The 24,075-nt window shown below is 43.8% G+C and overlaps 1 protein-coding gene across 4 annotated transcripts in view; it reads right to left on the bottom strand.

The window, feature by feature from the left end:
* mctp1a (multiple C2 domains, transmembrane 1a) overlaps positions 1-24,075 on the bottom strand; it is a 599,923-nt gene that overhangs the window by 316,450 nt on the left and 259,398 nt on the right. For 3 of the 4 annotated variants that reach the window (XM_078214774.1, XM_078214776.1, XM_078214775.1), the window contains 2 exons: positions 14,286-14,450; positions 9,641-9,771 (listed from right to left, as the gene is read on the bottom strand). In XM_078214774.1, the coding sequence (XP_078070900.1) occupies positions 9,641-9,771; positions 14,286-14,450 (296 nt within the window). Of the gene's footprint in view, positions 1-9,640; positions 9,772-14,285; positions 14,451-23,054; positions 23,094-24,075 lie in introns of all 4 variants that reach the window. The other variant, XM_078214777.1, reaches the window with a different exon arrangement.

Here is a 24,075-nt window from a genome sequence, read left to right as displayed (position 1 = left end):
CACTGAGGTAATATGGGCTGAAGTTAGAAATAGGAAAGGAGCGGTCACGTTGCTAGGAGTTTACTATAGGCCCCCAAATAGTAATAGAGATGTGGAGGAAGAAATTGCTAAGCAGATTATGGATATGTGTGGGGGTCACAGGGTAGTTGTCATGGGGGACTTTAACTTTCCAAATATTGATTGGAACCTTTGTAGGTCAAATAGTTTGGATGGGGCAGTTTTTGTGCAGTGTGTGCGGGAGGGTTTCCTGACACAATATGTGGATGGGCCGACTAGAGGTGAGGCCACATTGGATTTGGTACTGGGAAATGAACCGGGCCAAGTGTTAGATTTGGTTGTGGGAGAGCAATTTGGAGATAGTGACCACAATTCGGTGTCTTTTGTTATTGCAATGGAGAGGGATAGGGCCGTACGGCAGGGCAAGGTTTACAATTGGGGGAGGGGTAATTATGATGCGATTAGGCAAGAATTAGGGGGCATAAGTTGGGAACAGAAACTGTCAGAGAAAGGAACTAATGAAAAGTGGAATTTTTTCAAGGAACAAATACTGGATGTCCTTGATAGGTATGTTCCTGTCAGGCAGGGAGGAAATGGCCGAGTGAGGGAACCATGGTTCACAAAAGAGGTGGAATGTCTTGTGAAAAGGAAGAGGGAAGCTTATGTAGGGATGAGGAAACAAGGTTCAGATGGCTTGATTGAGGGTTACAAGTTAGCAAGGAATGAGCTGAAAAAGGGGCTTAGGAGAGCTAGGAGGGGACATGAGAAGTCCTTGGCGGGTCGGATCAAGGAAAACCCCAAGGCTTTTTACTCTTATGTGAGGAATAAAAGAATGACCAGGGTGAGGTTAGGGCCGGTCAAGGACAGTAGTGGGAACTTGTGTATGGAGTCAGTAGAGATAGGCGAGGTGATGAATGAATACTTTTCTTCAGTGTTCACCAAGGAGAGGGGCCATGTTTTTGAGGAAGAGAAGGTGTTACAGGCTAATAGGCTGGAGGAAATAGATGTTCGGAGGGAGGATGTCTTGGCAGTTTTGAATAAACTGAAGGTCGATAAGTCCCCTGGGCCTGATGAAATGTATCCTAGGATTCTTTGGGAGGCAAGGGATGAGATTGCAGAGCCTTTGGCATTGATCTTTGGGTCCTCGCTGTCCACGGGGATGGTGCCAGAGGACTGGAGAATGGCGAATGTTGTTCCTCTGTTTAAGAAAGGGAATAGAAATGACCCTGGTAATTATAGACCGGTTAGTCTTACTTCGGTGGTTGGTAAATTGATGGAAAGGGTCCTTAGGGATGGGATTTACGACCATTTAGAAAGATGCGGATTAATCCGAGATAGTCAGCACGGATTCGTGAAGGGCAAGTCGTGCCTCACAAATTTGATTGAATTTTTTGAGGAGGTAACTAAGTGTGTTGATGAAGGTAGGGCAGTTGATGTCATATACATGGATTTTAGTAAGGCGTTTGATAAGGTCCCCCATGGTCGGCTTATGATGAAAGTGAGGAGGTGTGGGATAGAGGGAAAGTTGGCCGATTGGATAGGTAACTGGCTGTCTGACCGAAGACAGAGGGTGGTGGTCGATGGAAAATTTTCGGATTGGAGGCAGGTTGCTAGCGGTGTGCCGCAGGGATCAGTGCTTGGTCCTCTGCTCTTTGTGACTTTTATTAATGACTTAGAGGAGGGGGCTGAAGGGTGGATCAGTAAATTTGCTGATGACACCAAGATTGGTGGAGTAGTGGAGGAGGTGGAGGGCTGTTGTAGGCTGCAAAGAGACATAGATAGGATGCAAAGCTGGGCTGAAAAATGGCAAATGGAGTTTAACCCTGATAAATGTGAGGTGATTCATTTTGGTAGGACAAATTTAAATGTGGATTACAGGGTCAAAGGTAGGGTTCTGAAGACTGTGGAGGAACAGAGAGATCTTGGGGTCCATATCCACAGATCTCTAAAGGTTGCCAGTCAAGTGGATAGAGCTGTGAAGAAGGCCTATAGTGTGTTAGCTTTTATTAACAGGGGGTTGGAGTTTAAGAGCCGTGGGGTTATGCTGCAACTGTACAGGACCTTGGTGAGACCACATTTGGAATATTGTGTGCAGTTCTGGTCACCTCACTATAGGAAGGATGTGGAAGCGCTGGAAGGAGTGCAGAGGAGATTTACCAGGATGCTGCCTGGTTTGGAGGGTAGGTCATATGAGGAAAGGTTGAGGGAGCTAGGGCTGTTCTCTCTGGAGTGGAGGAGGCTGAGGGGAGACTTAATAGAGGTGTATAAAATGATGAAGGGGATAGATAGAGTGAACGTTCAAAGACTATTTCCTCGGGTGGATGGAGCTATTACAAGGGGGCATAACTATAGGGTTCGTGGTGGGAGATACAGGACGGATATCAGAGGTAGGTTCTTTACGCAGAGAGTGGTTGGGGTGTGGAATGGACTGCCTGCAGTGATAGTGGAGTCAGACACTTTAGAAACATTTAAGCGGTTATTGGATAGGCACATGGAGCACACCAGGATGATAGGGAGTGGGATAGCTTGATCTTGGTTTCAGATAAAGCTCGGCACAACATCGTGGGCCGAAGGGCCTGTTCTGTGCTGTACTGTTCTATGTTCTATGTTCTATAATGGGATATTTGTTTTAACCTGAGTTAATGCATTTTTGTTTTTTCCCCTGGGATTTCAGTGTAGGGTTTGTTAGGTTGATTGACAAGAGATAGAGTCATGTGAAGGGAAGGAACTAAACTTACAGGGAAAAGCTGGCAGTCTCTGCTTGGTTCTGAAAGCAGCAAGAGATCTTTCTCTCTCAGGAGGCTGATGTTTTGGAGCTGTCTCTGTCACTCTCTCGAGATGTTCAAAGGCTCTAGGATTGTTAACAAGTACAAACATGTAAGTTTGTGTATTGCTAACTGATTTTGAAGAGGAGTTTAAGTGTATAAGGGGAATATTGCTTATATTCTAACTAATAGACATAGATTAGCAGTTAAGAATTATATCTTGCCATGCTGAAGTACTTCAATTGTAAAAGGTAAGCTAATTCATATGATATAGTTAAACTGTGTTGTTAATTTAAGTTTATTTTGATAAAAACTTCCTAGTGTGTCAATAGATTCACGCCTGGAGTGAAACATTTTCTCCTTACACTAATGCCAAAATAAAAACTGTTAGGATCTAGTTGGGCTTCATTACATACTTTGAGGTTTCTCCTCAGATACCGTAATACAAGGAAGATGCAGAGAGGTTGTTTCCCCTTGTGCAAGAGTCTAAAACCAGAGGGCTAATCTCAGAATAAGGTGCCGCTCATTTAAGACAGAGATGAGGAGGAATATATTCTCTCAGACAGTAGTGAATGTGTGGAATTCTTTACTGCAGAGGGATGTACCAGCTGAGTTGTTAAGTACGTTCAAAGCTAAGATTGATAGGTTTTTAATCAGTAGGGGAATCAAGGATTATGAAGGTAAGGTGGAAAAGTGGAGTTGAGGAATAGCATATCAGGTCAGTCATGATCTCATTGAATGGTGGAGCAGACTCGATGGGCTGAATGGCCTACTTCTGTCCATACGTCTTCTAGTTCTTATGGTCTAATGCTAACAGAAGGTTAGATGGCCACTGTTATTGATTCTGACCATTAACTAGTGGTGCTTGTGGAAGTTACATATGTGGATGCTTCACAAGATCATTCTGGATTTGGGTAGTTTCCCCCACTGTCAAACAGTTTACTGTTACTTACCATCAAAGCCCACTCATGGGGACGAAGTAGAAATGGCCAAGAGTGTCAGGTTTTTAGGTGTCCAGATCAACAACCTGTCCTGCACGGCTCCCCCACCCCCCGGCTCTGCCCAAGATTGCAAGGAACTACAAAAGGTTGTGAATGTAGCCCAATCCATCACGCAAATCGGCCTCCCATCCATTGACTTTGCCTACACTTCCCGCTGCCTTGGAAAAGCAGCCAGAAAAGACTGCACACACCCTGGACATTCTCTCTTCCACCTTCTTCCATCAGGAAAAAGATACAAAAGTCTGAGGTCACGTACCAACCGACTCAAGTACAGCTTCTTCCCTGCTGCCATCAGACTTTTGAATGGACCTACCTCACACTAAGTTGTTCTTTCTCTACACCCTAACTGTGATGTAACATTCTGCACCCTCTCCTTTCCTTCTCTATGTGTGGCATGCTTTGTCTGTATAGCATGTAAGAAAAATTACTTTTCACTGTATACTAATACATGTGAAATAATAAATCAAATCAAATGACTGGTGGCTACGTAGGCAAAATATTGGAGGATAGCCTAACCTTGCACATAATCGTGCTCTCGTAAGGAGTCAGTGCCTTTGGGAAACAAGGCAGAAAATTGCCAAAAGGAAAACTTGATATTGTTGAAAAAGAAGACATGGGGCAGGATTTTACAGCCTCGCTCAGGCGAGACCAGAAATTCCTGCTCGAGGTCAACAGAGATTTCTGTTGTTGGACCCTCACCTGCTCCGATTCTGTGACGGGCAAGGTGGTAAGAGTTCCAGCCATGCTGCTAAAATCTTTTGTCTTTCACTCATTAGGACAGCCGCAAGAATACCAAATGAGAAGCAGGTGCTGATTGGTTGGCAAGTGGGCTCTGATTGGTAAAGGCGTTGCCATGGAGAATGTACCAGGGAATAGTTAACTGGCAAAAAGAAAACACATTTATGAAGAAATGGTGTCACACCTTGTTGAAGGCTTTGTCCAAGCGGCTGACAATTGATTCTCCAAATTGTTTAAAAGCAGAATTGCAGGATGTTTGACACAGGCAACAAAGCACCAGTAGAGTGGCCAGGCTTACTGCTGGTTACAAATTAAACCAGGCCTTTCAAAACAACAGATAACTTAGATGTTAACAACAGTTTCCATAGTTATAGGTGGAAGTTGAAAGAGAAAGAATGATCACCTTCTGCAAGACCAGGATGATATCAATAGTTTTACAAGAACAAAGGAAGATAAATTCAGAATAGGAGAAATTTAAGAGCTGGTATGGGACAGAAGTAAATTGTGAATTATTCATTGGTTCCATGATAGCATCTTATTCTCTAAATCATAAAGTCCTGATTTCAAGCCATATTCCAAAGACTTCACATAATCTAAACTGGAACTTTTGTGCAGTACTATGGTCTACTTCCTGAGAACAAAACAGCATAATAAATAAATGGAAGTAATAATCCACTGACGACCATGAAACCATTGTCCATTGTAGGAAAAACCCATCTGGTTCACTAATGTCCTTTAGGGAAGGAAATCTGCCGTCCTTACTTGGCCTGACTTGCATGTGACTCCAGAGCTACAGCAACTGCTCTCTGAAATAGCCGGGCAAGCCACTCAGTTCAAGGGCAACTAGGGATGGGCAATAAATGCTGGCCAGCCAGTGACACTCATGTCCCACGAATGAATAAAATAAACGTCAGGACAGGAATAAATCATACAGTCTCTCAATCCTGTTCCACCACTGAATACAATCATAAGGGTTGGTGCTGCTATCTATCCGCGAACAACAGGAAAGTTCTTTCAGAGTCCTTTCAGGTATTCATACCTCAACTAACATCTAAAACATCTTTGATTTTTGTTTATTTGACCTGCAGTGCATAATTTTGTGTTAAGTTTCCTAGGGAGCGATTCTCCCGGCCTGCTGCACTACTCTAGCAGTGCAGTGGGCCAGGAGACTTAAACGAAAGCTGTGTAGCAGGTTTCCCAGTGAGCACTACGGCTTCCGCATGTCTCTGGCATTGTCAGTTCCACGGCAGAAATCGGTGTGGAGCTGAATAAATTATTTAAATAAAGATTTGAATATCATTACATGGCCCGGGACTGAAGTCTCCGGGTTCACTAGCATCTCGCCCCCTGCCAGGAGTGTTTCACAGTTTACAACAGGTTCCCATTAGTGATCTCCCGACCCTGCTGCAGTGAAGGGGGGGCATGGAGACCCCCCAGGAGGTCGGTGATAAAGGAGGTGCCCATGGGCACTGTCAGCTTGGCAGTGCCAGCTTGGCCCCCTGGCACAACCCAAGGGGCAAAGTGGCAATTGGCAGGAGGCACCTTAGCACTGCCCATCAGGCATTGGCCAGTGCCTCTTGGACGGGGAGATCAGTGGGGATAGGGGGGTCCCGCTGCCATTCTGCAGTTTGGATCAGTGACAGGGAGGGAGGCCAGCGGTCGGGCTGGCCATCAGGGGGGGCAGTAGGCGGGGGGGGGGGGGGGGGGGGGGGGGAATCGGGGACTTTGGGACTTCCGGGGGTTGGGGGTAGGGGGGTGGTGTGGAGATCAAGGCCGGGATGGGGGTGTGGTGCTGGTCTGGACATGACCGGGGGGCCAAACGATCCAGGCATGGGGGGTGTCAGAGGGGCAGTGATGTGGGGTCACGGAGCTGGCCAGCGATCGGGACGCTGGCAGTGCGAGGGCTGCTGCAAATGCGCCAATCTCCGCTATGACAGATCGGCGCATGCACAGTGGCCTGCTCAGTACTATGCTGCTGGCCTCTCCAGTGGGAATAGGCCCACCCCCAAGCTTTTCAGCGTGAATCTCACTGGGGCTCTCTGTGATGTGGAGATGCCAGCGTTGGACTGGGGTAAGTAAGCACAGTAAGAAGTCTCACAACACCAGGTTAAAGTCCAACAGGTTTATTTGGTAGCAAAAACCACTAGCTTTCGCAGCGCTGCTCCTCCATCAGGTGAGTGGGAGTTGTGTTCACAAACAGGGCATATAAAGACACAAACTCAATTTACAAAATAATGGTTGGAATGCGAGTCTTTACAGGTAATCAAGTCTTAAAGGTACAGATAATGTGAGTGGAGAGAGCGTTAAGCACAGGTTAAAAAGATGTGTATTGTCTCCAGATAGGACAGTTGGCACAGGGTGTGGAAGATTCATTTTAGCAATCCCACTAAAAAACCAGCGAGATTTATTCGTTTTTACACGGATTCGGCACTTAGAATGTTTTTTGGAGTATCCCACCCTTTAACTGTGGTTTACATTTCATTGGCTGTGAAGCATTTTGGGAAGTCATGAGATCATGAAAGGTGGAATATAAATGCAAGTTTTTTTTCTTTGTGCTAATTTGGGCGCCAGAGCAAAACGGGAAATATAACCAGGCTGCTGCCCCATATTTTTCAGCTTTCCATTTTGAAGTGCCACTATGTGAGTTGGGGGTTTGACAAGACTGATTTCTCATGTTTGCCATGGACCAATGCTGAAAAGGTACTTTGGAAATCTATTAAGTCTTTGAAACATTTAGCTGACATTTTGTGGTTTGAAAAATACTTTTGGAAATAAGCCCAACTTGCAATCAGGCTATAAACTGACATTAAGAGAGAAGCTTTCGCCAGAGGGATGGGAAGGCAGCAGCTTCCACTCTCCAAATTAATATGTTTCGCAAAAATTAAGTTTGGATAGGATGCCTCAACTTTAATCAAGATTACATAATCACAAACTGAAATTTTATGACAAATAGCAGAGTGAAAAGCATGGTAGAACCAAGATGTAGAACCAGATCTGTCAGAAGGGAAAAGAATGAGGTATGAAGGTTTTCACACCAGCTACAATAACAGTTACTTTGCCAGCATAGACAAAGGCTTCACAAGCTGAAACAGGGTAAGCAAAGAATTCTCAAAGACCATGGCAGTGAATTTCCTTGGGGGCCACCATATAACTTCAGCAGTGACCTCATATACTCACTGAATGTCTGTCAAAGTTATGGCAACAGACAAGGAGAAGTCCCAAAGAGGTTCAACTATATCGCTGTTGGCTAATGCATAAAAATACATTTTGCAAGGTTGTGCTCTTACAATGCAGCATTGCTCAATATGAATTTAAGGATTCAGAAAATGGGTCTGAAGGTTAGTGCGTCCTATCAGCATTACACCAAATTAAAATGAATCCCATAAATTAATTAATATTTATTCTAGAAAAGATTGGAGTGGTTTATAGATATGGGGGTGATTCTCCCAACCCGCTGCACTGCTCTAGCAGTATCCGGTTGTGAAATTCCAGTGTCGTCAGCTCCACACGGAGCTGCTTTAAATATTTGGATTCAAATTTTAATGTAATAAGCGGGCCCAGGGCTGAAGTCACCAGGCCTACTAGCCTCTCCCTAACCCGCCAGGAGTGTTTCACTCCTGTGGGTTTTACAACAGCTCCCCACAAATGGGGAGTTGGCGGCCCGACCCTGCTGGAGTGAAAGGGGGCCATGGAGGCCCCCCAGGAGATCGGGGATAAGGGGTTTGCTCCCTAGGCATTGCCAGCTTGGCAGTGCCTGCCAAAGGGGCAGTGGAAATGCCGAGGGGGCACCTTGGCAGTGTTAAGGGGGTGGGGCCAGAGGGGAGTGATTGGTGGGGGTGGGGAGACCCGCTGCCACTTTGTACTTGTGATCGGATCAGTGGGAAGGGGCTGATTGGGGCTGGCCATCGGTGTGAGGGAGGGGGATGTCTGCCTGCCATTGAGGGGGGGGAGGGGGGTTTAATCGGGAGATAGGGTCTGCCGGGGGAGGGGTGACAGGGCTGGCCCCCTGGCACCATCCGGAAAGGCCATCGATCAGGGCGTGAGAGGCTCGTGGGGATAGCGTTGCAGGGCTGGCCAGCGATCAGGAAGCCGGCAGTGTGCTATGACAGATCTGCGCATGTGCTGTGACTCAGTGCTATGCTGCTGGCCTCTCCAGCTGGAATAGGCCCTGCCCACTGATTTTTATTTGCGATCCACACTAGCGCTTTCTGTGATGCACAGAGTGTGGGAGAAAAAGTGTGATTTATTTTTTTTTACACAAATTCGGTTTTGGAATTTTTTTGGGACAATCCCGGCCCTGATTTGTGTGGGAGGTTGTACAAGAGGTAAACATAAACTTTAAAAAGTTCAGCAATATAAAGAGTAGGAGTGGTGACCTGGTGGCACAGTGGTTAGCACCAGGAACCTAGGTTCAACATTGGCCATGGGTGACTGACTGTGTGGTGTTTGCCCATTCTCCCAATGTTTGGTGCAGTGGGTATCATCCCTGACTCTGAGCCAGAAGCTTTGGCTTCAAGTTCCATTCCAGGACTTGATAGCCAAGGAAGGTGTGTTCACAATGCAGCCAAACAAGATGAATGTCAACTTGTGTGTGAAATCCTCCAACACAGTCCAATGGCAGGCAATGAAAGTGGGAGAGCTAGTCAACTATGTGACTGAAAGTAAAGTGAAGTCTCTCCCATCATTATCTGTAATTCCAGACTATAACATGCATGTAAAATTGTATGTTGTCACATCCTTGGGCTAGGGTCAGTTGGCCAGACAGCCAGATTACTTCCAAAAGCATGGGATTCAATCCTCGTTCCAGCTGAGGTGGTCTCAGGACCTGCCTTCTTGCTCTACTCATGTGGGTCAGACCTGCCTTTAGGCAGAGAACTGAAGAGCATGACTTGGTCAGAGCAATAGGGGAAGTGGAGCTGTTGCTGATAGTGATAATAATAAGTCACGAACAATGCTTGCCGAAGTAAATATAAATATTTATACTAATACTGAATTCGAAGGCGAAATCAGTTGAAATATTTAATTTTGCTGAACAACATTTTCCAGAGAGTTATCAAGGTTAGGAGATGAATGAGAGAGGAATTCAATAAGTTGAATTGTAATCAGGCGATTTAAGAGAGCCAGAATATTATTACAGACCTGCCAATGAAGTCATCCTTTTTCAAAGAGTCCTTGTCCCACACAGTGATGTCTATGATGCCTCCCTTTTCCTCAGCAAGAAGGAAATCGAACTGTTCCCTCCACTGAGGATTCAGAGTTTTTAAAATAGCCTGAAAGATTTAACACAAACTGCGCTCAGATTTATCTGGAAGACAGCATCAAGATAAGCACTGAGAATTTCACTGCACACTACCAAAATATATTAAAACACTGGCCACTTTGGCTTCAACTAGTGGTTTGGTGTAAACTGCACTCAAAATTGCATTAGCCTTGAGCAGTGCTTGCTTTCCCTCAAGTTTCTGCTTGCTCTCATTTGCATATTGCCTACCATAAAATCTGCTGTGAACCAACATAATCAACAAAATTGTGGAATACAAAAATAAAATGTTTACATGGAAAAATATTCCCTGATATATTTAAGAGAGGTAATTACCTGGTCAGTTTTATTACTACAACTGAAAATCTGTTTATTACAAACCCTAAACATTTTTAATTGGTCTCTAGTCCACTATCTGTAAGAAACCTGATCTTAAAGAACAGAAAAGTAATTTTAAACATTCAAAAACTAATTACTAGTTATGTTGGTATACAACAATCAGTTTTTTTTTATAGAAAATAATATTTGAAAGCTTTTATAACATAGTTATTACTGTCTTTGTGCCTCAAAAAATATTAATTTTACGAGAGTCCTCATAGGCCTATAAATGGGTATAGTTAGCGGAGATTTGCAAAGGTGATTCACCTGAGTTGGGGCACAGCCAGCTTTGTGGTGTGACAGGTTTCTAATGCAATTATTTTTAAGCGAGTGCAAAAGCACACAGAAACTTGATTTGTGCTGAATTTAATTTACACTTAAAATTGCTCAATTTTTTGCACTGCTTTGGCAGATTTTGGTGAATTGCACCAAATAAATCCAGTGGAAATTTCAGCCAACTATGCTTGCAACAATCAGAGCCAATGGTAATGAACAAATATATTGCATCAAACGTATGGCAAAATTAGTTGTATTCACTTGGCAGAAATCCTACAATATTAAGAACTTGCATGTATATAGCGTTTTTTCAAGACCACAGAGTTTTCTGAAGATAGATAATGGGGGTAATTTTTGACCTGAGTAGGGATGGTAAAATGCGGGTTGGGAGACCAAATTACACCATGCCCAATTTTGCTTACCATTAACATCAATGGTTGTGAGGTAAATATTGATCAGGACAACAGGACCAGGATTTTATGTTGCTCAGGCAGGCCCACGCCCGACCAAACGTTCCTTCGCAGTCGCTGGGTCAAAATTTTGGAATTCCCTCCCTCACGGCATTGTTGCTCAACCCACAGCACATGGACTGCAGCAATTCAAGTAGATGGCTCACCACCACCTTTCAAGGGTAACTACGGATAGGCAATAAATGCTGGTCAGCCAGCGATGCCCATGTCCCATGAACAAATGAAATAAAAATGCATGAAATCATGTAACAAGTCGGGTTCCTGCCCCAATGTCCTTGCGACCACTGACAAGCAGGAAATTTAGTCCATTAAGGGGCCAATTGAAAGCTATCTTATGTGGTCTGTCTCCTTCTACATTTGACAAGTGGACAGATTGGCCAGATGGCCTTTACATTTTAGCTGCAAGCTCAATCCAGACTGTGGTGAAATGTCAAGGTTGAAATAACATTTTTCAAAGTGCCAGGGGATTGACGTTTGTGGTTGAATGTGTTGCATAGACACTGCTTGCAGGATTTTTCCGTTGGAATTCTTTTTACAGGTCTACAGGTCCATGGGACAGCTCCACTGAGGCTGTCCCCCTGAGGGATCACATTGGAAACGCCAGCCCACATCCTCCCATTTCTTGGCACCTGCCCTCTTCCCGCCACCTACACCCCAGCCCCCCTACCACCTCATGGCAGGGCTGAGCCTTTGCCAGCAGGCGTTTCACGCCTACTGGTCAATTAACATTCCAGAGCCCATTTTGCCCAGAAGAGTGTTTGATTCCTGCTCAGCATTAGGAGGTATTTAATTACATACATAATCAGTGGGAGCAGATGTTTACATCTGAAATCATGTTTCTATTAGGCAATAGATTTAAGAAGGTAATAACTTTGCCAAGGGCAGGAGGCATGATTCAGATTTAATTTTCATTCAATAACTTTTCTGACAGTGCAGAAAAAAATAGGTATCTGCCACTATTTTGGGGAGAGGTAATCAATTCACTGTCATTCCAAACAATCTCCATGTTGTCTTTAGATTTGTATGGATGGAGCTAATTAATCAAGACACACATCTAGTGCAAATCTATGCTGCAGTCTATTTAGTTGATATATTTTATGTATTTATTGCTCCAGGTCCCATTCACCTTTGTGATCACTCATTTGCACTGGAACTCAGACTTGTTTTTAAATTTCTCATCCTTGTTTTCAATTTCCTCCATTGTTCATCCCTTCCTGGGCGGCACGGTAGCACAGTGGTTAGCACTGCTGCTTCACAGCTCCAGGGTCCCGGGTTTGATTCCCGGCTCGGGTCACTGTCTGTGTGGAGTTTGCACATTCTCCTCGTGTCTGCGTGGGTTTCCTCCGGGTGCTCCGGTTTCCTCCCACAGTCCAAAGATGTGCGGGTTAGGTTGATTGGCCAGGTTAAAAATTGCCCCTTAAGAGTCCTGGGATGCGTAGGTTAGCGGGATTAGCGGGTAAAATATGTGGGGGTAGGGCGTGGGAGGGATTGTGGTCGGTGCAGACTCGATGGGCCGAATGGCCTCCTTCTGCACTGTAGGGTTTCTATGATTTCTATGATTTCCTATTTCTCTAATCTCCTTCAGCCCTGTCACCCTCTGAGAGATACATATGTTTGTCTGATTCTCGCCTCTTGGGCACCCGAGATTTTAATCCCTCCATCATTGATGACCTTCATTTACCTAGGCTCCAGAATATCCACACTGCATCTTTCTGTCTCTCCAACCCACTTTCTTCCAGCCTTGGTTATTTAAAAATAAGGCGACTCCCAGTTGACGCAGAGATAAGAAGGAATTTCTTCTCTCAGAGGATAGGCTTTGGAAGAGACAGTGGAGTCTGGAGCCTCTTTTGCAAACCACAATCATTCTGAAGAAATCACAGGCTGCCAATCAAGCTTGTCAACATTGCAGTCAGGATCAATGGGATACTTGAGCTCCATTCAAGTGTGAAGGGAAATGAATATAAACACAGGTGGCTGGAGGATGATAGAAATCCATTGAGCTGTCGAGGGTAGCCTTTTTCAAGGCACTGCACATTGAATTTGTTAGAGATCAAAGGGTTCTATTGGAGGGGTTCAAATAATTCAGCTTGCTAGGAAGCCTCAGAACTTTCAAATCAAAGCTGTGTGCATACATTGGGGCTGAGTGCACAATGGAACACTATCTCACCCCCACTCCCCCAGGTGAAACTGACATCTTGGCTGGAATTTTACCGCCATGGAAATCGGAATGGACGGGAACAGACAATGGGGAGGTCCGTTGACCTCAGGCAGGATTTTATGGTTTCAGGATGAACAAGGCTGCAAACATTTAAGCGGTTATTGGATAGGCACATGGAGCACACCAGGATGGTAGGGAGTGGGATAGCTTGATCTTGGTTTCAGATAAAGCTCGGCACAACATCGTGGGCCGAAGGGCCTGTTCTGTGCTGTACTGTTCTATGTTCTATGTTCTAAAATCCCACCACTTCTTTCTGTCAGAAGACTTCAAAGGGATCTGCTCATGCCTGTGACTTATGAAAGGGAGAAAGGAAAATGTCTGCTGCAAAGTGGAGTTCTGCAATAATTTAAAAGTTTGCCAGGTGACCGGGAAGATAGAGATTAAAGTGACCTGGCTGCTTCAGAATTTTCACCGCTGACAGGCAGGGATGCAGATAATGATCACAGGGCTGTCTGTAAACACCATTCTGGGTAATCTTCAGGCCTGTCAGGAAGAGTGGTGAGGTCAACCCTTGCCCTAGCCTGAGCCCACATAACCCCCAGGATCCCTGAGAGACCATCTGCAACCTGACAACAGCAGAGGGGCAAATGGCCACTGAACCAACCTCCTTGAGCCCCCTCAGGGCTCAAGGCATCAGGCCAGGCTGTGAGTGCCAGGAGACAGTGTACACTGCCAAGGCATGTGGCCTGAAGGGGGTTGAGTAGGGGGTCTGAGGTGGAAGGGGGCCTGAGTGGAGGGTCAGTTCACCCTCATGGCTGCGTGGTGTGGGGGATAGGTGCTGTGGATCAGGGGAGGATGCCCCTTTTTGGTGAGTGGTTGTGGTGCTCCCCTGGTCAGTGTGGGGGTGGGGGCACTATTTCCTTTTTTGTGGGGAGGGGCCTGTCTCCGAGCGTGGAGATCAGGGAGCCCTTTAAAAACGATGTTGTGCAGAGTTTTATTCCAGTTTGTAACTCTTTTTCTTGTGGTCACGTGATTATGGCAGATACAGAGGAAACAACTGATTCTTTACACATATATCGAAAATATACAGTATATTTTCAAAGATCACTAATCAGGCCAGTGAAGAGAAAACTTACAGAGCCTTTTACTATACATTATTATTAATAATATTGTTAATTATTTAATTCATTATCATTTCAATAAGTACTACGTTGAAAATAGTTTTATCTTGGATTATTCAACTACCTTGCTCTTGTACTTCTGACAACCCATTTTGAATTTTACATATGGATCACTGAGTCCATTTGGATCCATGGGCTTTAGGTCACGGCCCTCAATTAGAGTGATACTGACAACCCCTCTCCAAAGCTGGTCGCTTTTATGTGCCTCAAGAAGGCGAGCGTTCTGTACCTGAGGGAACATGTAGAAAAAGGGAAATTATTAAAACAAATGCATATAAACACCGATTACTTACAGTACATTATTGTTTGGATTGTGATCCAATTATTATTATTGGTCCATTATTAATGGATATTAATAATGGTATGTTTGAAATATACTCAACACCAGGATTCACTTTAACATATGTTATGTCATTCATAACTCACTCTGACCTTGAGAACTGACTGTCTACTTGAATGTCCCATCATTATAATAGATACTAGATTGATTGGTAAACAGTTCTCTTAAATCAATACAGTGCCCTCATCTCTTAATTGCAATGTATTGAGATTAAGCAATCTCTATTACAAAGTGACTGGTCTTGCATCAAACTTCCTTCGTATATAAATTTATTTCTAATATTTGAGGTATTATTTCATATAATAATAAAAATTAAACAAAGCACTGAAAAAACATCTTCAACCTCAGAAGATTCCGTTAAATATGATCTTCTTTAACTTACAAAGACAGCTTTCTGCTGCCCTGTCTGTGAGAACAGTCAGAATTACAGTTGTTGCGATTAGATCAAGAGAATAAATGGCACAAATGAGTGTAAGAATTACAACCAACTAATTCATGCAAATAAAGAATTTGCAGAAGTGTATTCTAACTATAGAGAAAACACTGTGAATTCCGGTCATATCTTTAAGCACCTATGGGATGAAACAGACTGAATTGGGATTTATAAATCTTTCCATAAGGTTATAAGGAATTGATATGGTGACAGTTATATAGGTCCACCAGCATGCTTCACTAATGAGGATTTTGAATGCACTCAAAAGTTATTACTACAGACATATAAATCTGATGACCACCTTCACAATGATATATTTGTTTGTGCATGTTTAATTTCTTCTTCTGAATAGTTCATACAGGACAATGGAGGAGCAATTTCTCCTCCTAGCAGCAGTATGCAAAATGTGCAATTCCCTGGGGACAGACAGCACTGCAGGCCAATACTTGCACGACCTGGAACATTGTCCATTGATATTACTAAAGAATGCCGCATATAGGCTGCACAGAGGCTTGCCCCAATGAATTTAATATAAGGCTGTGTATCACCGCTAAAAGCAACACTACGTGAATGAATTTCTCCCTCAAAATAACTCATAATTAGGCTATACAAATAAGTGGGTGTTGCTAAAATACAGATACAAAACTCTTGTGTAACTTTGACTAACTCTTAAGCCAGTACTGACCTACATGTACAAATGATATGTGAGCTTTGTGAGAAAAGTGCTGTTTAAAATTCAATGCCGCAAAATTTTCCTCGATAGTGTCTGTTTTTCTGGTGCGTTTGGAGCAGGTACAGAGGAAATAAGGTGCTCCAAGCCATTTCCAACGCAGCCTGTGCCAGTCGCCATGTTTTTGAGGGCAATAGTGCAGATGTTCCATGCGTACCCTGGAAGCATGTAGAGTAGGTACCTCTGTCAGTCAGCGTCTAATGTAAACTTGACACTTACATTTTTTACCTCTCCACTCTAGGTAAAGCCCTCTCTTAAACATGTGTGCTCCTACATAAATAATTCCCCCAGCCCCCACCAGCTCTCTTTAAAGTTATATCCATCCAACTTTCAGGTTAATCGCTTTTTACTATTTACTGATGTTGCAGAGTTGCTGGGTTGTGGAAGGATTAGTAAAAATTGGTCAGGTCAGCAGGCATGGTGCTCGACATTGTGAAAGTATTTAGATCTCCTCTCTCCTTCTTTCAGCTTTCTGTACTAAGACCTCCAGTGCCACAACAGGAAATCCTGGACCCCTCTCTTTGGCTTGCTGTGCTGCTACTCAGGTTTTTTCCTGTTCCCAGTGGGTTTCCCAGTGATCTGAAGGAGCTGCCGCAGTCAGAATACATCTTCCATTTCAGAGGTGCAGTCTGTCGTAATGGGCAAACTAGCTTTAATTGCTGCTAGCCACACATTACCTGTGCTGAGCTGCATATTGCAAGAAATCAGCAGGCAGCATGAAGTTTGCGTGCTGCCTATATAACTTCCACAATGGGTGTATTTAATTGTGCATACGATCCTTGAGTTTGTTGTCAGGCCTTGTCAATTTTTTTAGCCTCAAGCCTTTTATTTTACAGAACCAAATTAAGCATGCTCAAATAATAGCCAAGAAGCCTAATACTCAAGAGTTGAACTTTGAGTTCTAATTTTTTCTGTATTTCTGTGTTCTACTGCAACCTTTAGAAGTTTTTGGCAGGAAGAAATCACCCTCCCAAATAAACACATTGGGCAGAATACTCCCAGTGGGGACTAGGTCCCGTGGTGGTGCGGGGATGGGGAGTGCTTTGCTGCCATATCTTCCATTTCCGGCATAACTAATTCTGTATCTGGGGGTTTTGCACCATCTTCTGCTGCAGAGTGGGATTGATGGTCCATGTCCCATTGTCATATCTGGGTGCCCTATGTAAAAGGCACGCAACATCACTGACCCACCATTGAAGAAAGAAAATGGGCCTCCAGGAATTCTGAGGCTGGAAAATTGATCTTTTTGATGAACACTACCCTGAACTCCGGAACAGAACCAGTCCTTCTTCAGGTAAGTCCCAAGTTCTCTATGCCATGTCGGTCTGCCTTGTTCTGGACCAGTATGTTTTCCACTAGTGTCGCAGAGAATCAGGCATGGGGAGAAGCTTCTGGTTCGGCGTTCATCAGTAGTGCGTTAGCAGAATGAAAATTGGTTTCATGTCAGACTCTAATGGGATTCCAGATCTGTCGCAGCGAGCCGCATCGGAAGATCCCGTTGTAAATTTGCATCGGGTGAAACAGATTTATGGTTAATAAAGCATACATCATCCTGAGCTTTATCAATAGGGGCATTGAATACAAAAGCAAGGGAGTGATGCGCTATTCAGACACGAGGCTTGAAGCTCAGTAAATGAAAGGCTTTTATTTACTGTTAACAAAGCTACCAGAACTTATATACACTATCCCAGACTGAAGGGGTCCCGGCCAGAGCAGGGACTCTTATACCTCTCCCAGGAGGCAGAGCCCGACTGGGATGTGCCACAACACTACAGTACAAAGGTGTAACAACCCCACCCTAACCCCAACAGCAACAATAGCACAATCCAACAGTAACATATGTACACCGTTGTAGTACTGGCCAGCCCCAGGCTCAGCACTATCCAGTGGGAACCAACGATGGTTCACCACAGGGAGTTAAATTAAACCTGTATAAAACACTGGTTTGGCCTCAATTGGAGTATTGCCTTCATTTCTGGGAACCACATTTTAAGAAGGATATAAAAGCATCAGAGAGGGTACAGAAAAGATTCACAAGCATGCTTCCAGAGATGAGGAACTTCAGTTATGTAGAAAGATTGGAGAAGTTGGGATCATTCTCCTTGGAGAAGAGCAGGTTGAAAGGCAAGTTGGTAGAGGTTTCAAAATCATGAGGGGTCTTACCAAAGAACGGTTCCGATTGGTGGATCGATTGAGAACAATAGGGCCCAGATTTAAGGTAATTAGCAAAAGCACCAGTGGCAACATGAGAAAAAACCTTTTCATGCAGCGTATGGTTAGGATCTCGAAAGCACCCCCTCATAGTGTAGTGGAGACAGAGTCAATTCAGGTATTAAAGATCTGAAAAGGAAGAATATGCAGAGCTGTGGGGAGAAGGCGCTGGAGTGGCACTGGGTGAGCAGCTTCTTCAGAGGGCCAGCACAGACAGGATGGGCTGAATGGACTTCTTCTGTGCTATATTTTATGATTCTATGATGGCTCCAATCTGCCACTACAGTGGCTGGGCCCAAAACAGGCCCAGCCAATTGAGTTTTGAAACAGGCTCCCTCATGGATCATGAGAATCAGGAATGCTCTGCTATGGTCCACAAGGAAACCTTGGGAATCCCCTGCTCTGCCCCCTCCACTTACTCTCGCTATCCCCATCCCAGATACCTAGTGCCAGGAACAGATTTCCAGGTCCGTGATGGCATCTCCTGTCATCCAACTGTAACACAGAAGGGCCAGCTGTTAAAATCATGTGGAGCTCTTGCTACTGCTCTCAGACAGGCCAGAAATCCCCCATGCTGCTTTCCTGCTCAGATGTCAAAATTGACCCTCAGGCCCTAGTGATGCGCATTATAGGTTATGCCAAATCTAGAAGTGAAGGAGGGTAAAAGGTGGTTCCAAGTAGGGTAATGCCACTTGAATGAAAACTGATACTTCGTCGAACTTCACAAAAAAACACAAAATGATTCCAAACCATATAAAGAAGTTATAATGAATCTGTAGTCTGTTTTACAATCTTCCCAATTTTAATGGGATGTAAAGCAGACTGCTGATTTACTGTTCTTCATTTTGCACGACGGCCCTCTTGTCCCTCCAACCTTCTATCACTGCTGTGCCAAAAATTAAACTACACCAAAAAAAAGAGTAAATGTCAGGAGGGGGAAAACTGGCTTTCACCAAAGTTTCTCAGTCTCAGCTGCTCTTTTCATGGCAACATGTACAATGCTGTATAGTTTGATGACGCCATTTTCAACAGTTTCAGGGTGAAGAATAGACTGAATTAGGGCAATGTCGCAATCCCACCATGTTTAGTGTTTCCTTCTCCATGCTCCTGATCTTTGCCTTCTTTGCAGATATGGAAGGAGTTTACCTGCATACTAGATCAGACAGCAAGCTCTAAAATCCATCCAGATTGAAAACAAAGATGAAAATACAACACGTCTTGATCGGAGAATTCCTCAACACTGATGATGCTATGCTACTTGCTCACACAGAAATTCAGCTACAAAGACTCATGGATTATCTCTCCTTTGCTTGTAATTTGTTCTCCCTGACTACGAGCATCAGGAAAACTGTGGTCATGGGATAGGATGCTGCCTCTCTGCCCCGATTATATTAACTAACATCCCACTGGATGTGCTCAGCAAATTCTGCTACATCGGGTCCACGGTGACAGAAAACCTGTCTCTTGATGCAGAACTTAATGTAATCAGGGCAGCACAGTGGTTAGCACTGCTGCCTCACAGCGCCAGGGACCCAGGTTCGATTCCCGGCTTGGGTCACTGTCTGTGTGGAGTTTGCACGTTCTCTCCGTGTCTGCGTGGGTTTCCTCCGGGTGCTCCGGTTTCCTCCCACAATCCAAAAGACGTGCTGGTTAGGTGCATTGACCTGAACAGGTGCCAGAGTGTGGCAACTAGGGGAATTTCACAATAACTTCATTGCAGTGTTAATGTAAACCTTACTTGTGACTAATAAATAATAAATAAATTACTTTAATTCGATGCACACATTGGGAAATCAGCTATAAGCTTTGGTCAACCAACAAAACGGGTATGGAATAACATCAAGCTGACCCTTGGGACTGAGTTTATTGTTTTATATGGCTGACGTTCTCAGCACCTTGTTGGATGACTTATACCTATCCGGAAAGGAAGTACAACAACCTTCAACTTCACAGTTTGGAGGGCACTCTGGGCATTTCATGGAAAGACAAAGTCACAAATGCAGCAGTCCTCTCAAAATGAAATCTTCCAAGAATTTTGGCATCGATCAGACAGATGCAATTTTCTGATTTGCAAGATGGAAGATAGTCGCAAACTCCAGGATTTTCTGCATTGCAAGGTAAGTAGAGGCCAGTAAAGTGCCTCAAACTGTGCTCTAAGGATGCATGTGGACATGACATGAAGGCCCTAAACGTAGATTCTCGCAACTGTAGCTGATGTTAGAGGAAAAACATCACGTTTGGGCTGGCATGTGCCACCATGACGATCAGAGGCTACAGTGGCTTGACAACAGGTAACGACAGTGAAGCGGTAACCCTCAATGACACCTGATAGCCACTTCATATGGGCCACTTGTGGCAGAACCAGTCTCTTATGGATTGCTGTCTTCAGTCATCAGCAAAAGTGCAGAATATGAAGGCATCCCACCCCCAACAGATTTTATTTGCTGCATGTCCATCAATTTATGCAGATAGAAGGATGCCAACTGCAACAATAACAATGGATTTTACAAACCAGATTGAGGAAACTGCATATTTTTAAACAAACCTCATTTGCAAATTCTGAATAAAATACGATAAAATGGTTTGTTCCAAATATTCCTTCCATAACTTTAACTGAGATTCGTTATACAGTCAGGACCACAGATTAGACACACTTGCGTATTTACACTCAGGAGAGCACCACAAAGAGTTTCCACATTCAACATGGACAAAAACTGGCATAAATTAGCCAATTTAGATTTTAAGCAATGGTGTTACTTATTGGTAGGCATTTTAACACATAACAGTGTAGGCAGTCCCCGGGTTACGAACGTCCGTACTTACGTACCGACCTCCGTAAAGCCTATTATTTAAAAAAATCGAGTTACATACAATGGTTCGTACTAACGAACGGGCGGACGACATTGCGCGACACTCAAAACACTGCGCGTTTTCAGCGGTTCGTCGGCCCGAGGGAGAACAACGCCACGCCGTCATTTTAAGTCGGATCGCATAAACACTGTTGTGTGCGTTGTGTTTTGACTTAAATTTTTCGTGTGTTTACCCTCGTAATCATGGCTCCAAAGCTAGATGTGAACCGTACGTAACTGTTCCGACTTACATACAAATTCGACTTACAGACAGACTTAAAAACGGAACTCGTTCGTAACCCGGGGACTGCCTGTAATCACTTTCAATCGAGACAAACAAATTTGAAAAAGACAGGTTGGCTGAGAAAGATAACAGATGCTGAATCTTGTTCAACAATCTCAGCTCTTTCAGACTTGTAAGGAACAGAATTGAATTCGAAAGACATGCAATTTGTACAATGAAGAACTATTCTTCTCTCCAATGGAGGGATTTTCCTCCTGGCTTCAGGACCAATGGGTGCTGTCAGGTTCAAATGGGTGTCAGAAGCCCTCAATGTGTGGAAAACAGTTACTTTCCTGTGATTTTTCCCCAAATAGCTAATTAATGGCCAGATAATGGGCTTGCCATCCAAACACACATCTGGTGAGGGCTCTCAATGCCAATTGAAGGCCTTGCAGCACTGAAGAAGCAGAAACTAGTCTTACAAGTAAGTGAAGGAGAAGGTGCCACCATTTTGATGTACCCTTGCTCCAACATTTTACAATTTGAATAAAACAGGGGGTGGGGGAGATGGGAGCCTCTTCACTGAGCAGGGAGGACCTCTGACCCTAGCTGGAATGCTGTGTTCGAGTCTTCCACCAGACAGCTGTATTGTCCCCACCACCTGGTGGGAACCTAAAGCCAACTGGAAAATCCCAGCTGGTTCCAATAATTGGCCTAAAGCAGGGGCATGAACAGCTTCAATTGGTTACCTGATTGCCGCAAACCCTCCCGCACCCACAATCCTCCCTCCAGGAAAATGGCCCAGGGCAGAATGGAGCCTGACAACTGACACACATGCCTGCGGCATGACATGTGCCTGCCTACAACAGTTCCCATTCTCAGCAGCTATAATCCAGCCCCAAGAGTGGGTCTCAAAGAGTGGGTTAGTACTCTGGGACCCCAATTCATATCCCATCACAGCAGATGTTGAAATTCGAATTCAATAAATTTCTGCGACTAAAAGTCTACTGTTGACCATGAAACAATTGTTGACTGTCATTAAAAACACATCTGGTTCACAAATGTCCTTTAGGGAAGATCTGTCATCTTTACCTGGTATGGTCTACACAATAGACCTCCTTATCCACAGCAATCTGTAATGCTTCTGAAATGGGCAAGCCACTCTGATCAAGGGCAGTTCAGGACGGGCAATAAATGCTGGTCTAGTCAGCCCACATCCCATGAATGAGTAAAAAGAACATCTACATTACAGAAGGCTTGTGTATTTTCTTGAACACAGTTGCAATAATTCCATCAGCTAGCCTTTTAAAATCTCTAATGATCTAATAGTATCTGTTAGCAATTTAAAAAAAAGTTAAAACCACTATAGGCAATGCAGGTGTGTTCCATGTTAACAATCAGAACAAGGGCAGATGGTGGCATGGCGGCAATGTCACTAAACTAGCAATTCAAAGGCCCAGGTTAATGCTCTGGGACATGGGTTCAAATCCCACCAGAGCAGCTGGTGGAATTTGAATTAAATTAATAAATGTGAAATATAAAGCTGGTCTCAGTAATTGCAGCTCTTCCTATGATTGAGTGTCACAAAAAGCCATCACTAATGCCCTTTAGGGAAGGAAGTCTTTGCCTAGTCTGGTCTACATTGACTCTTAACTATCCACTGTCCTCTGAAATGTTCAGTTCAAGTGCAAATACCCTAAGATTGTCTAAGATGATTGATTAGGTTGATTAGGGCAAAAAACAATGCTGCCAATATCCACTGGAAATATTGACTGACTTTTATTATGTTTCCATAATACTGATCTAGGGGATTTGTACTCTTATCCCTAGTGGGAAAATGAATTTCAAAACATTTCCTTATGCAACCGTATATCCTGGCAATTCAAGCAGGATACATAAAAGCAACTTGATAATGATTGTTCACTTTGTGAGAAGGAAAACCCCATGATAAACACATCACAACTTCAAAGGAGAAAGATGCAAGTTACAAGGCAGCTGTTATTTCTTCCCATGTTAAGTTTCAAACAACTATCACACTATCTATTACCTTACAGGATGTTGTCCAATTCCTTCTCAAAAACATGTCCTGTGGAAAGGACAAAATATTTAAACACCACTGAGCTGCAATGTTAATCATTAGTTATATATAATTAATGCTATGGGAAGAAGGGCTGCCAAAATGGGAACGAGGGGAGTGGACAGGAATATTTTATTGATAATAATCTGTTTCCAATGAAGGAATTGCCTACTGAACTTGCTGAATAACAGAATTATGGTCTGAGAAAAAAATGGCCAGTTATCTAAAATTATAAGGAGTCTGGAGAAATTAAAAGTTGATACTAATGTGCAAACAATCTTATTTAATGGTGCATTAATACTGCATATTAGTGTTGGAGCTTTAGCCACATGAATTTAAGCCTACACATGAACTGACTCTGGAATGGAATAGGTGACAAAGAGTGAGACTCTCTCAGATTGGTTCTCTCACACCACAGTAGTTTGACACATTGTCAATTTTGGCTTACAAACTACTCAGGGATCCACAGAGCAAAGTTATTCACAACTTTTAGAAACATAGAAAATAGAGGCGGGAGTGTGCAATTTGGTTCTTCGAGTCTGCTCTGTCATTCATTTTGATCATGGCTGATCATCAAGTTCAATATCCTGAAGCCGCCTTCCCCCCTCATATCCCTTGATTCTTTTAGCCCCAAGAGCTATATCTAATTTCTTCTTCATATCACACATTTATATTTACACTTACATTTATAACTACTGGAAGAGAACACTGCACATGGATATGACCAAGCATATGCAGAACTCTTTCCTGTACAGGATGATTAGAATTCCAGCAGGTAAAATCCAAGTAATAGTAGACGGGACTGCCTGGCTGGAGTCAGAAGTGCACCTACTAAAATTCAAGCATCAAATGCTAATCTGTGTTTTCATAAAATTCACTACTTTAATCTCAATGGGCTTCTGACTTGTAAGGATTTTTAAAAAATATATTCTGGGTGGGATCTCGCTTGGGCGAGATTGTAAAATCCCACCTGAGGCTAATGGCGATTTCT

This window comes from Mustelus asterias, chromosome 6, assembly GCF_964213995.1.
Source record: "Mustelus asterias chromosome 6, sMusAst1.hap1.1, whole genome shotgun sequence".
Classification (NCBI taxonomy): Eukaryota; Metazoa; Chordata; class Chondrichthyes; order Carcharhiniformes; family Triakidae; genus Mustelus; species Mustelus asterias.
The sequence above is the reverse complement of the archived record's forward strand: the minus strand, read 5'-3'. Positions and strand labels throughout refer to the sequence as shown.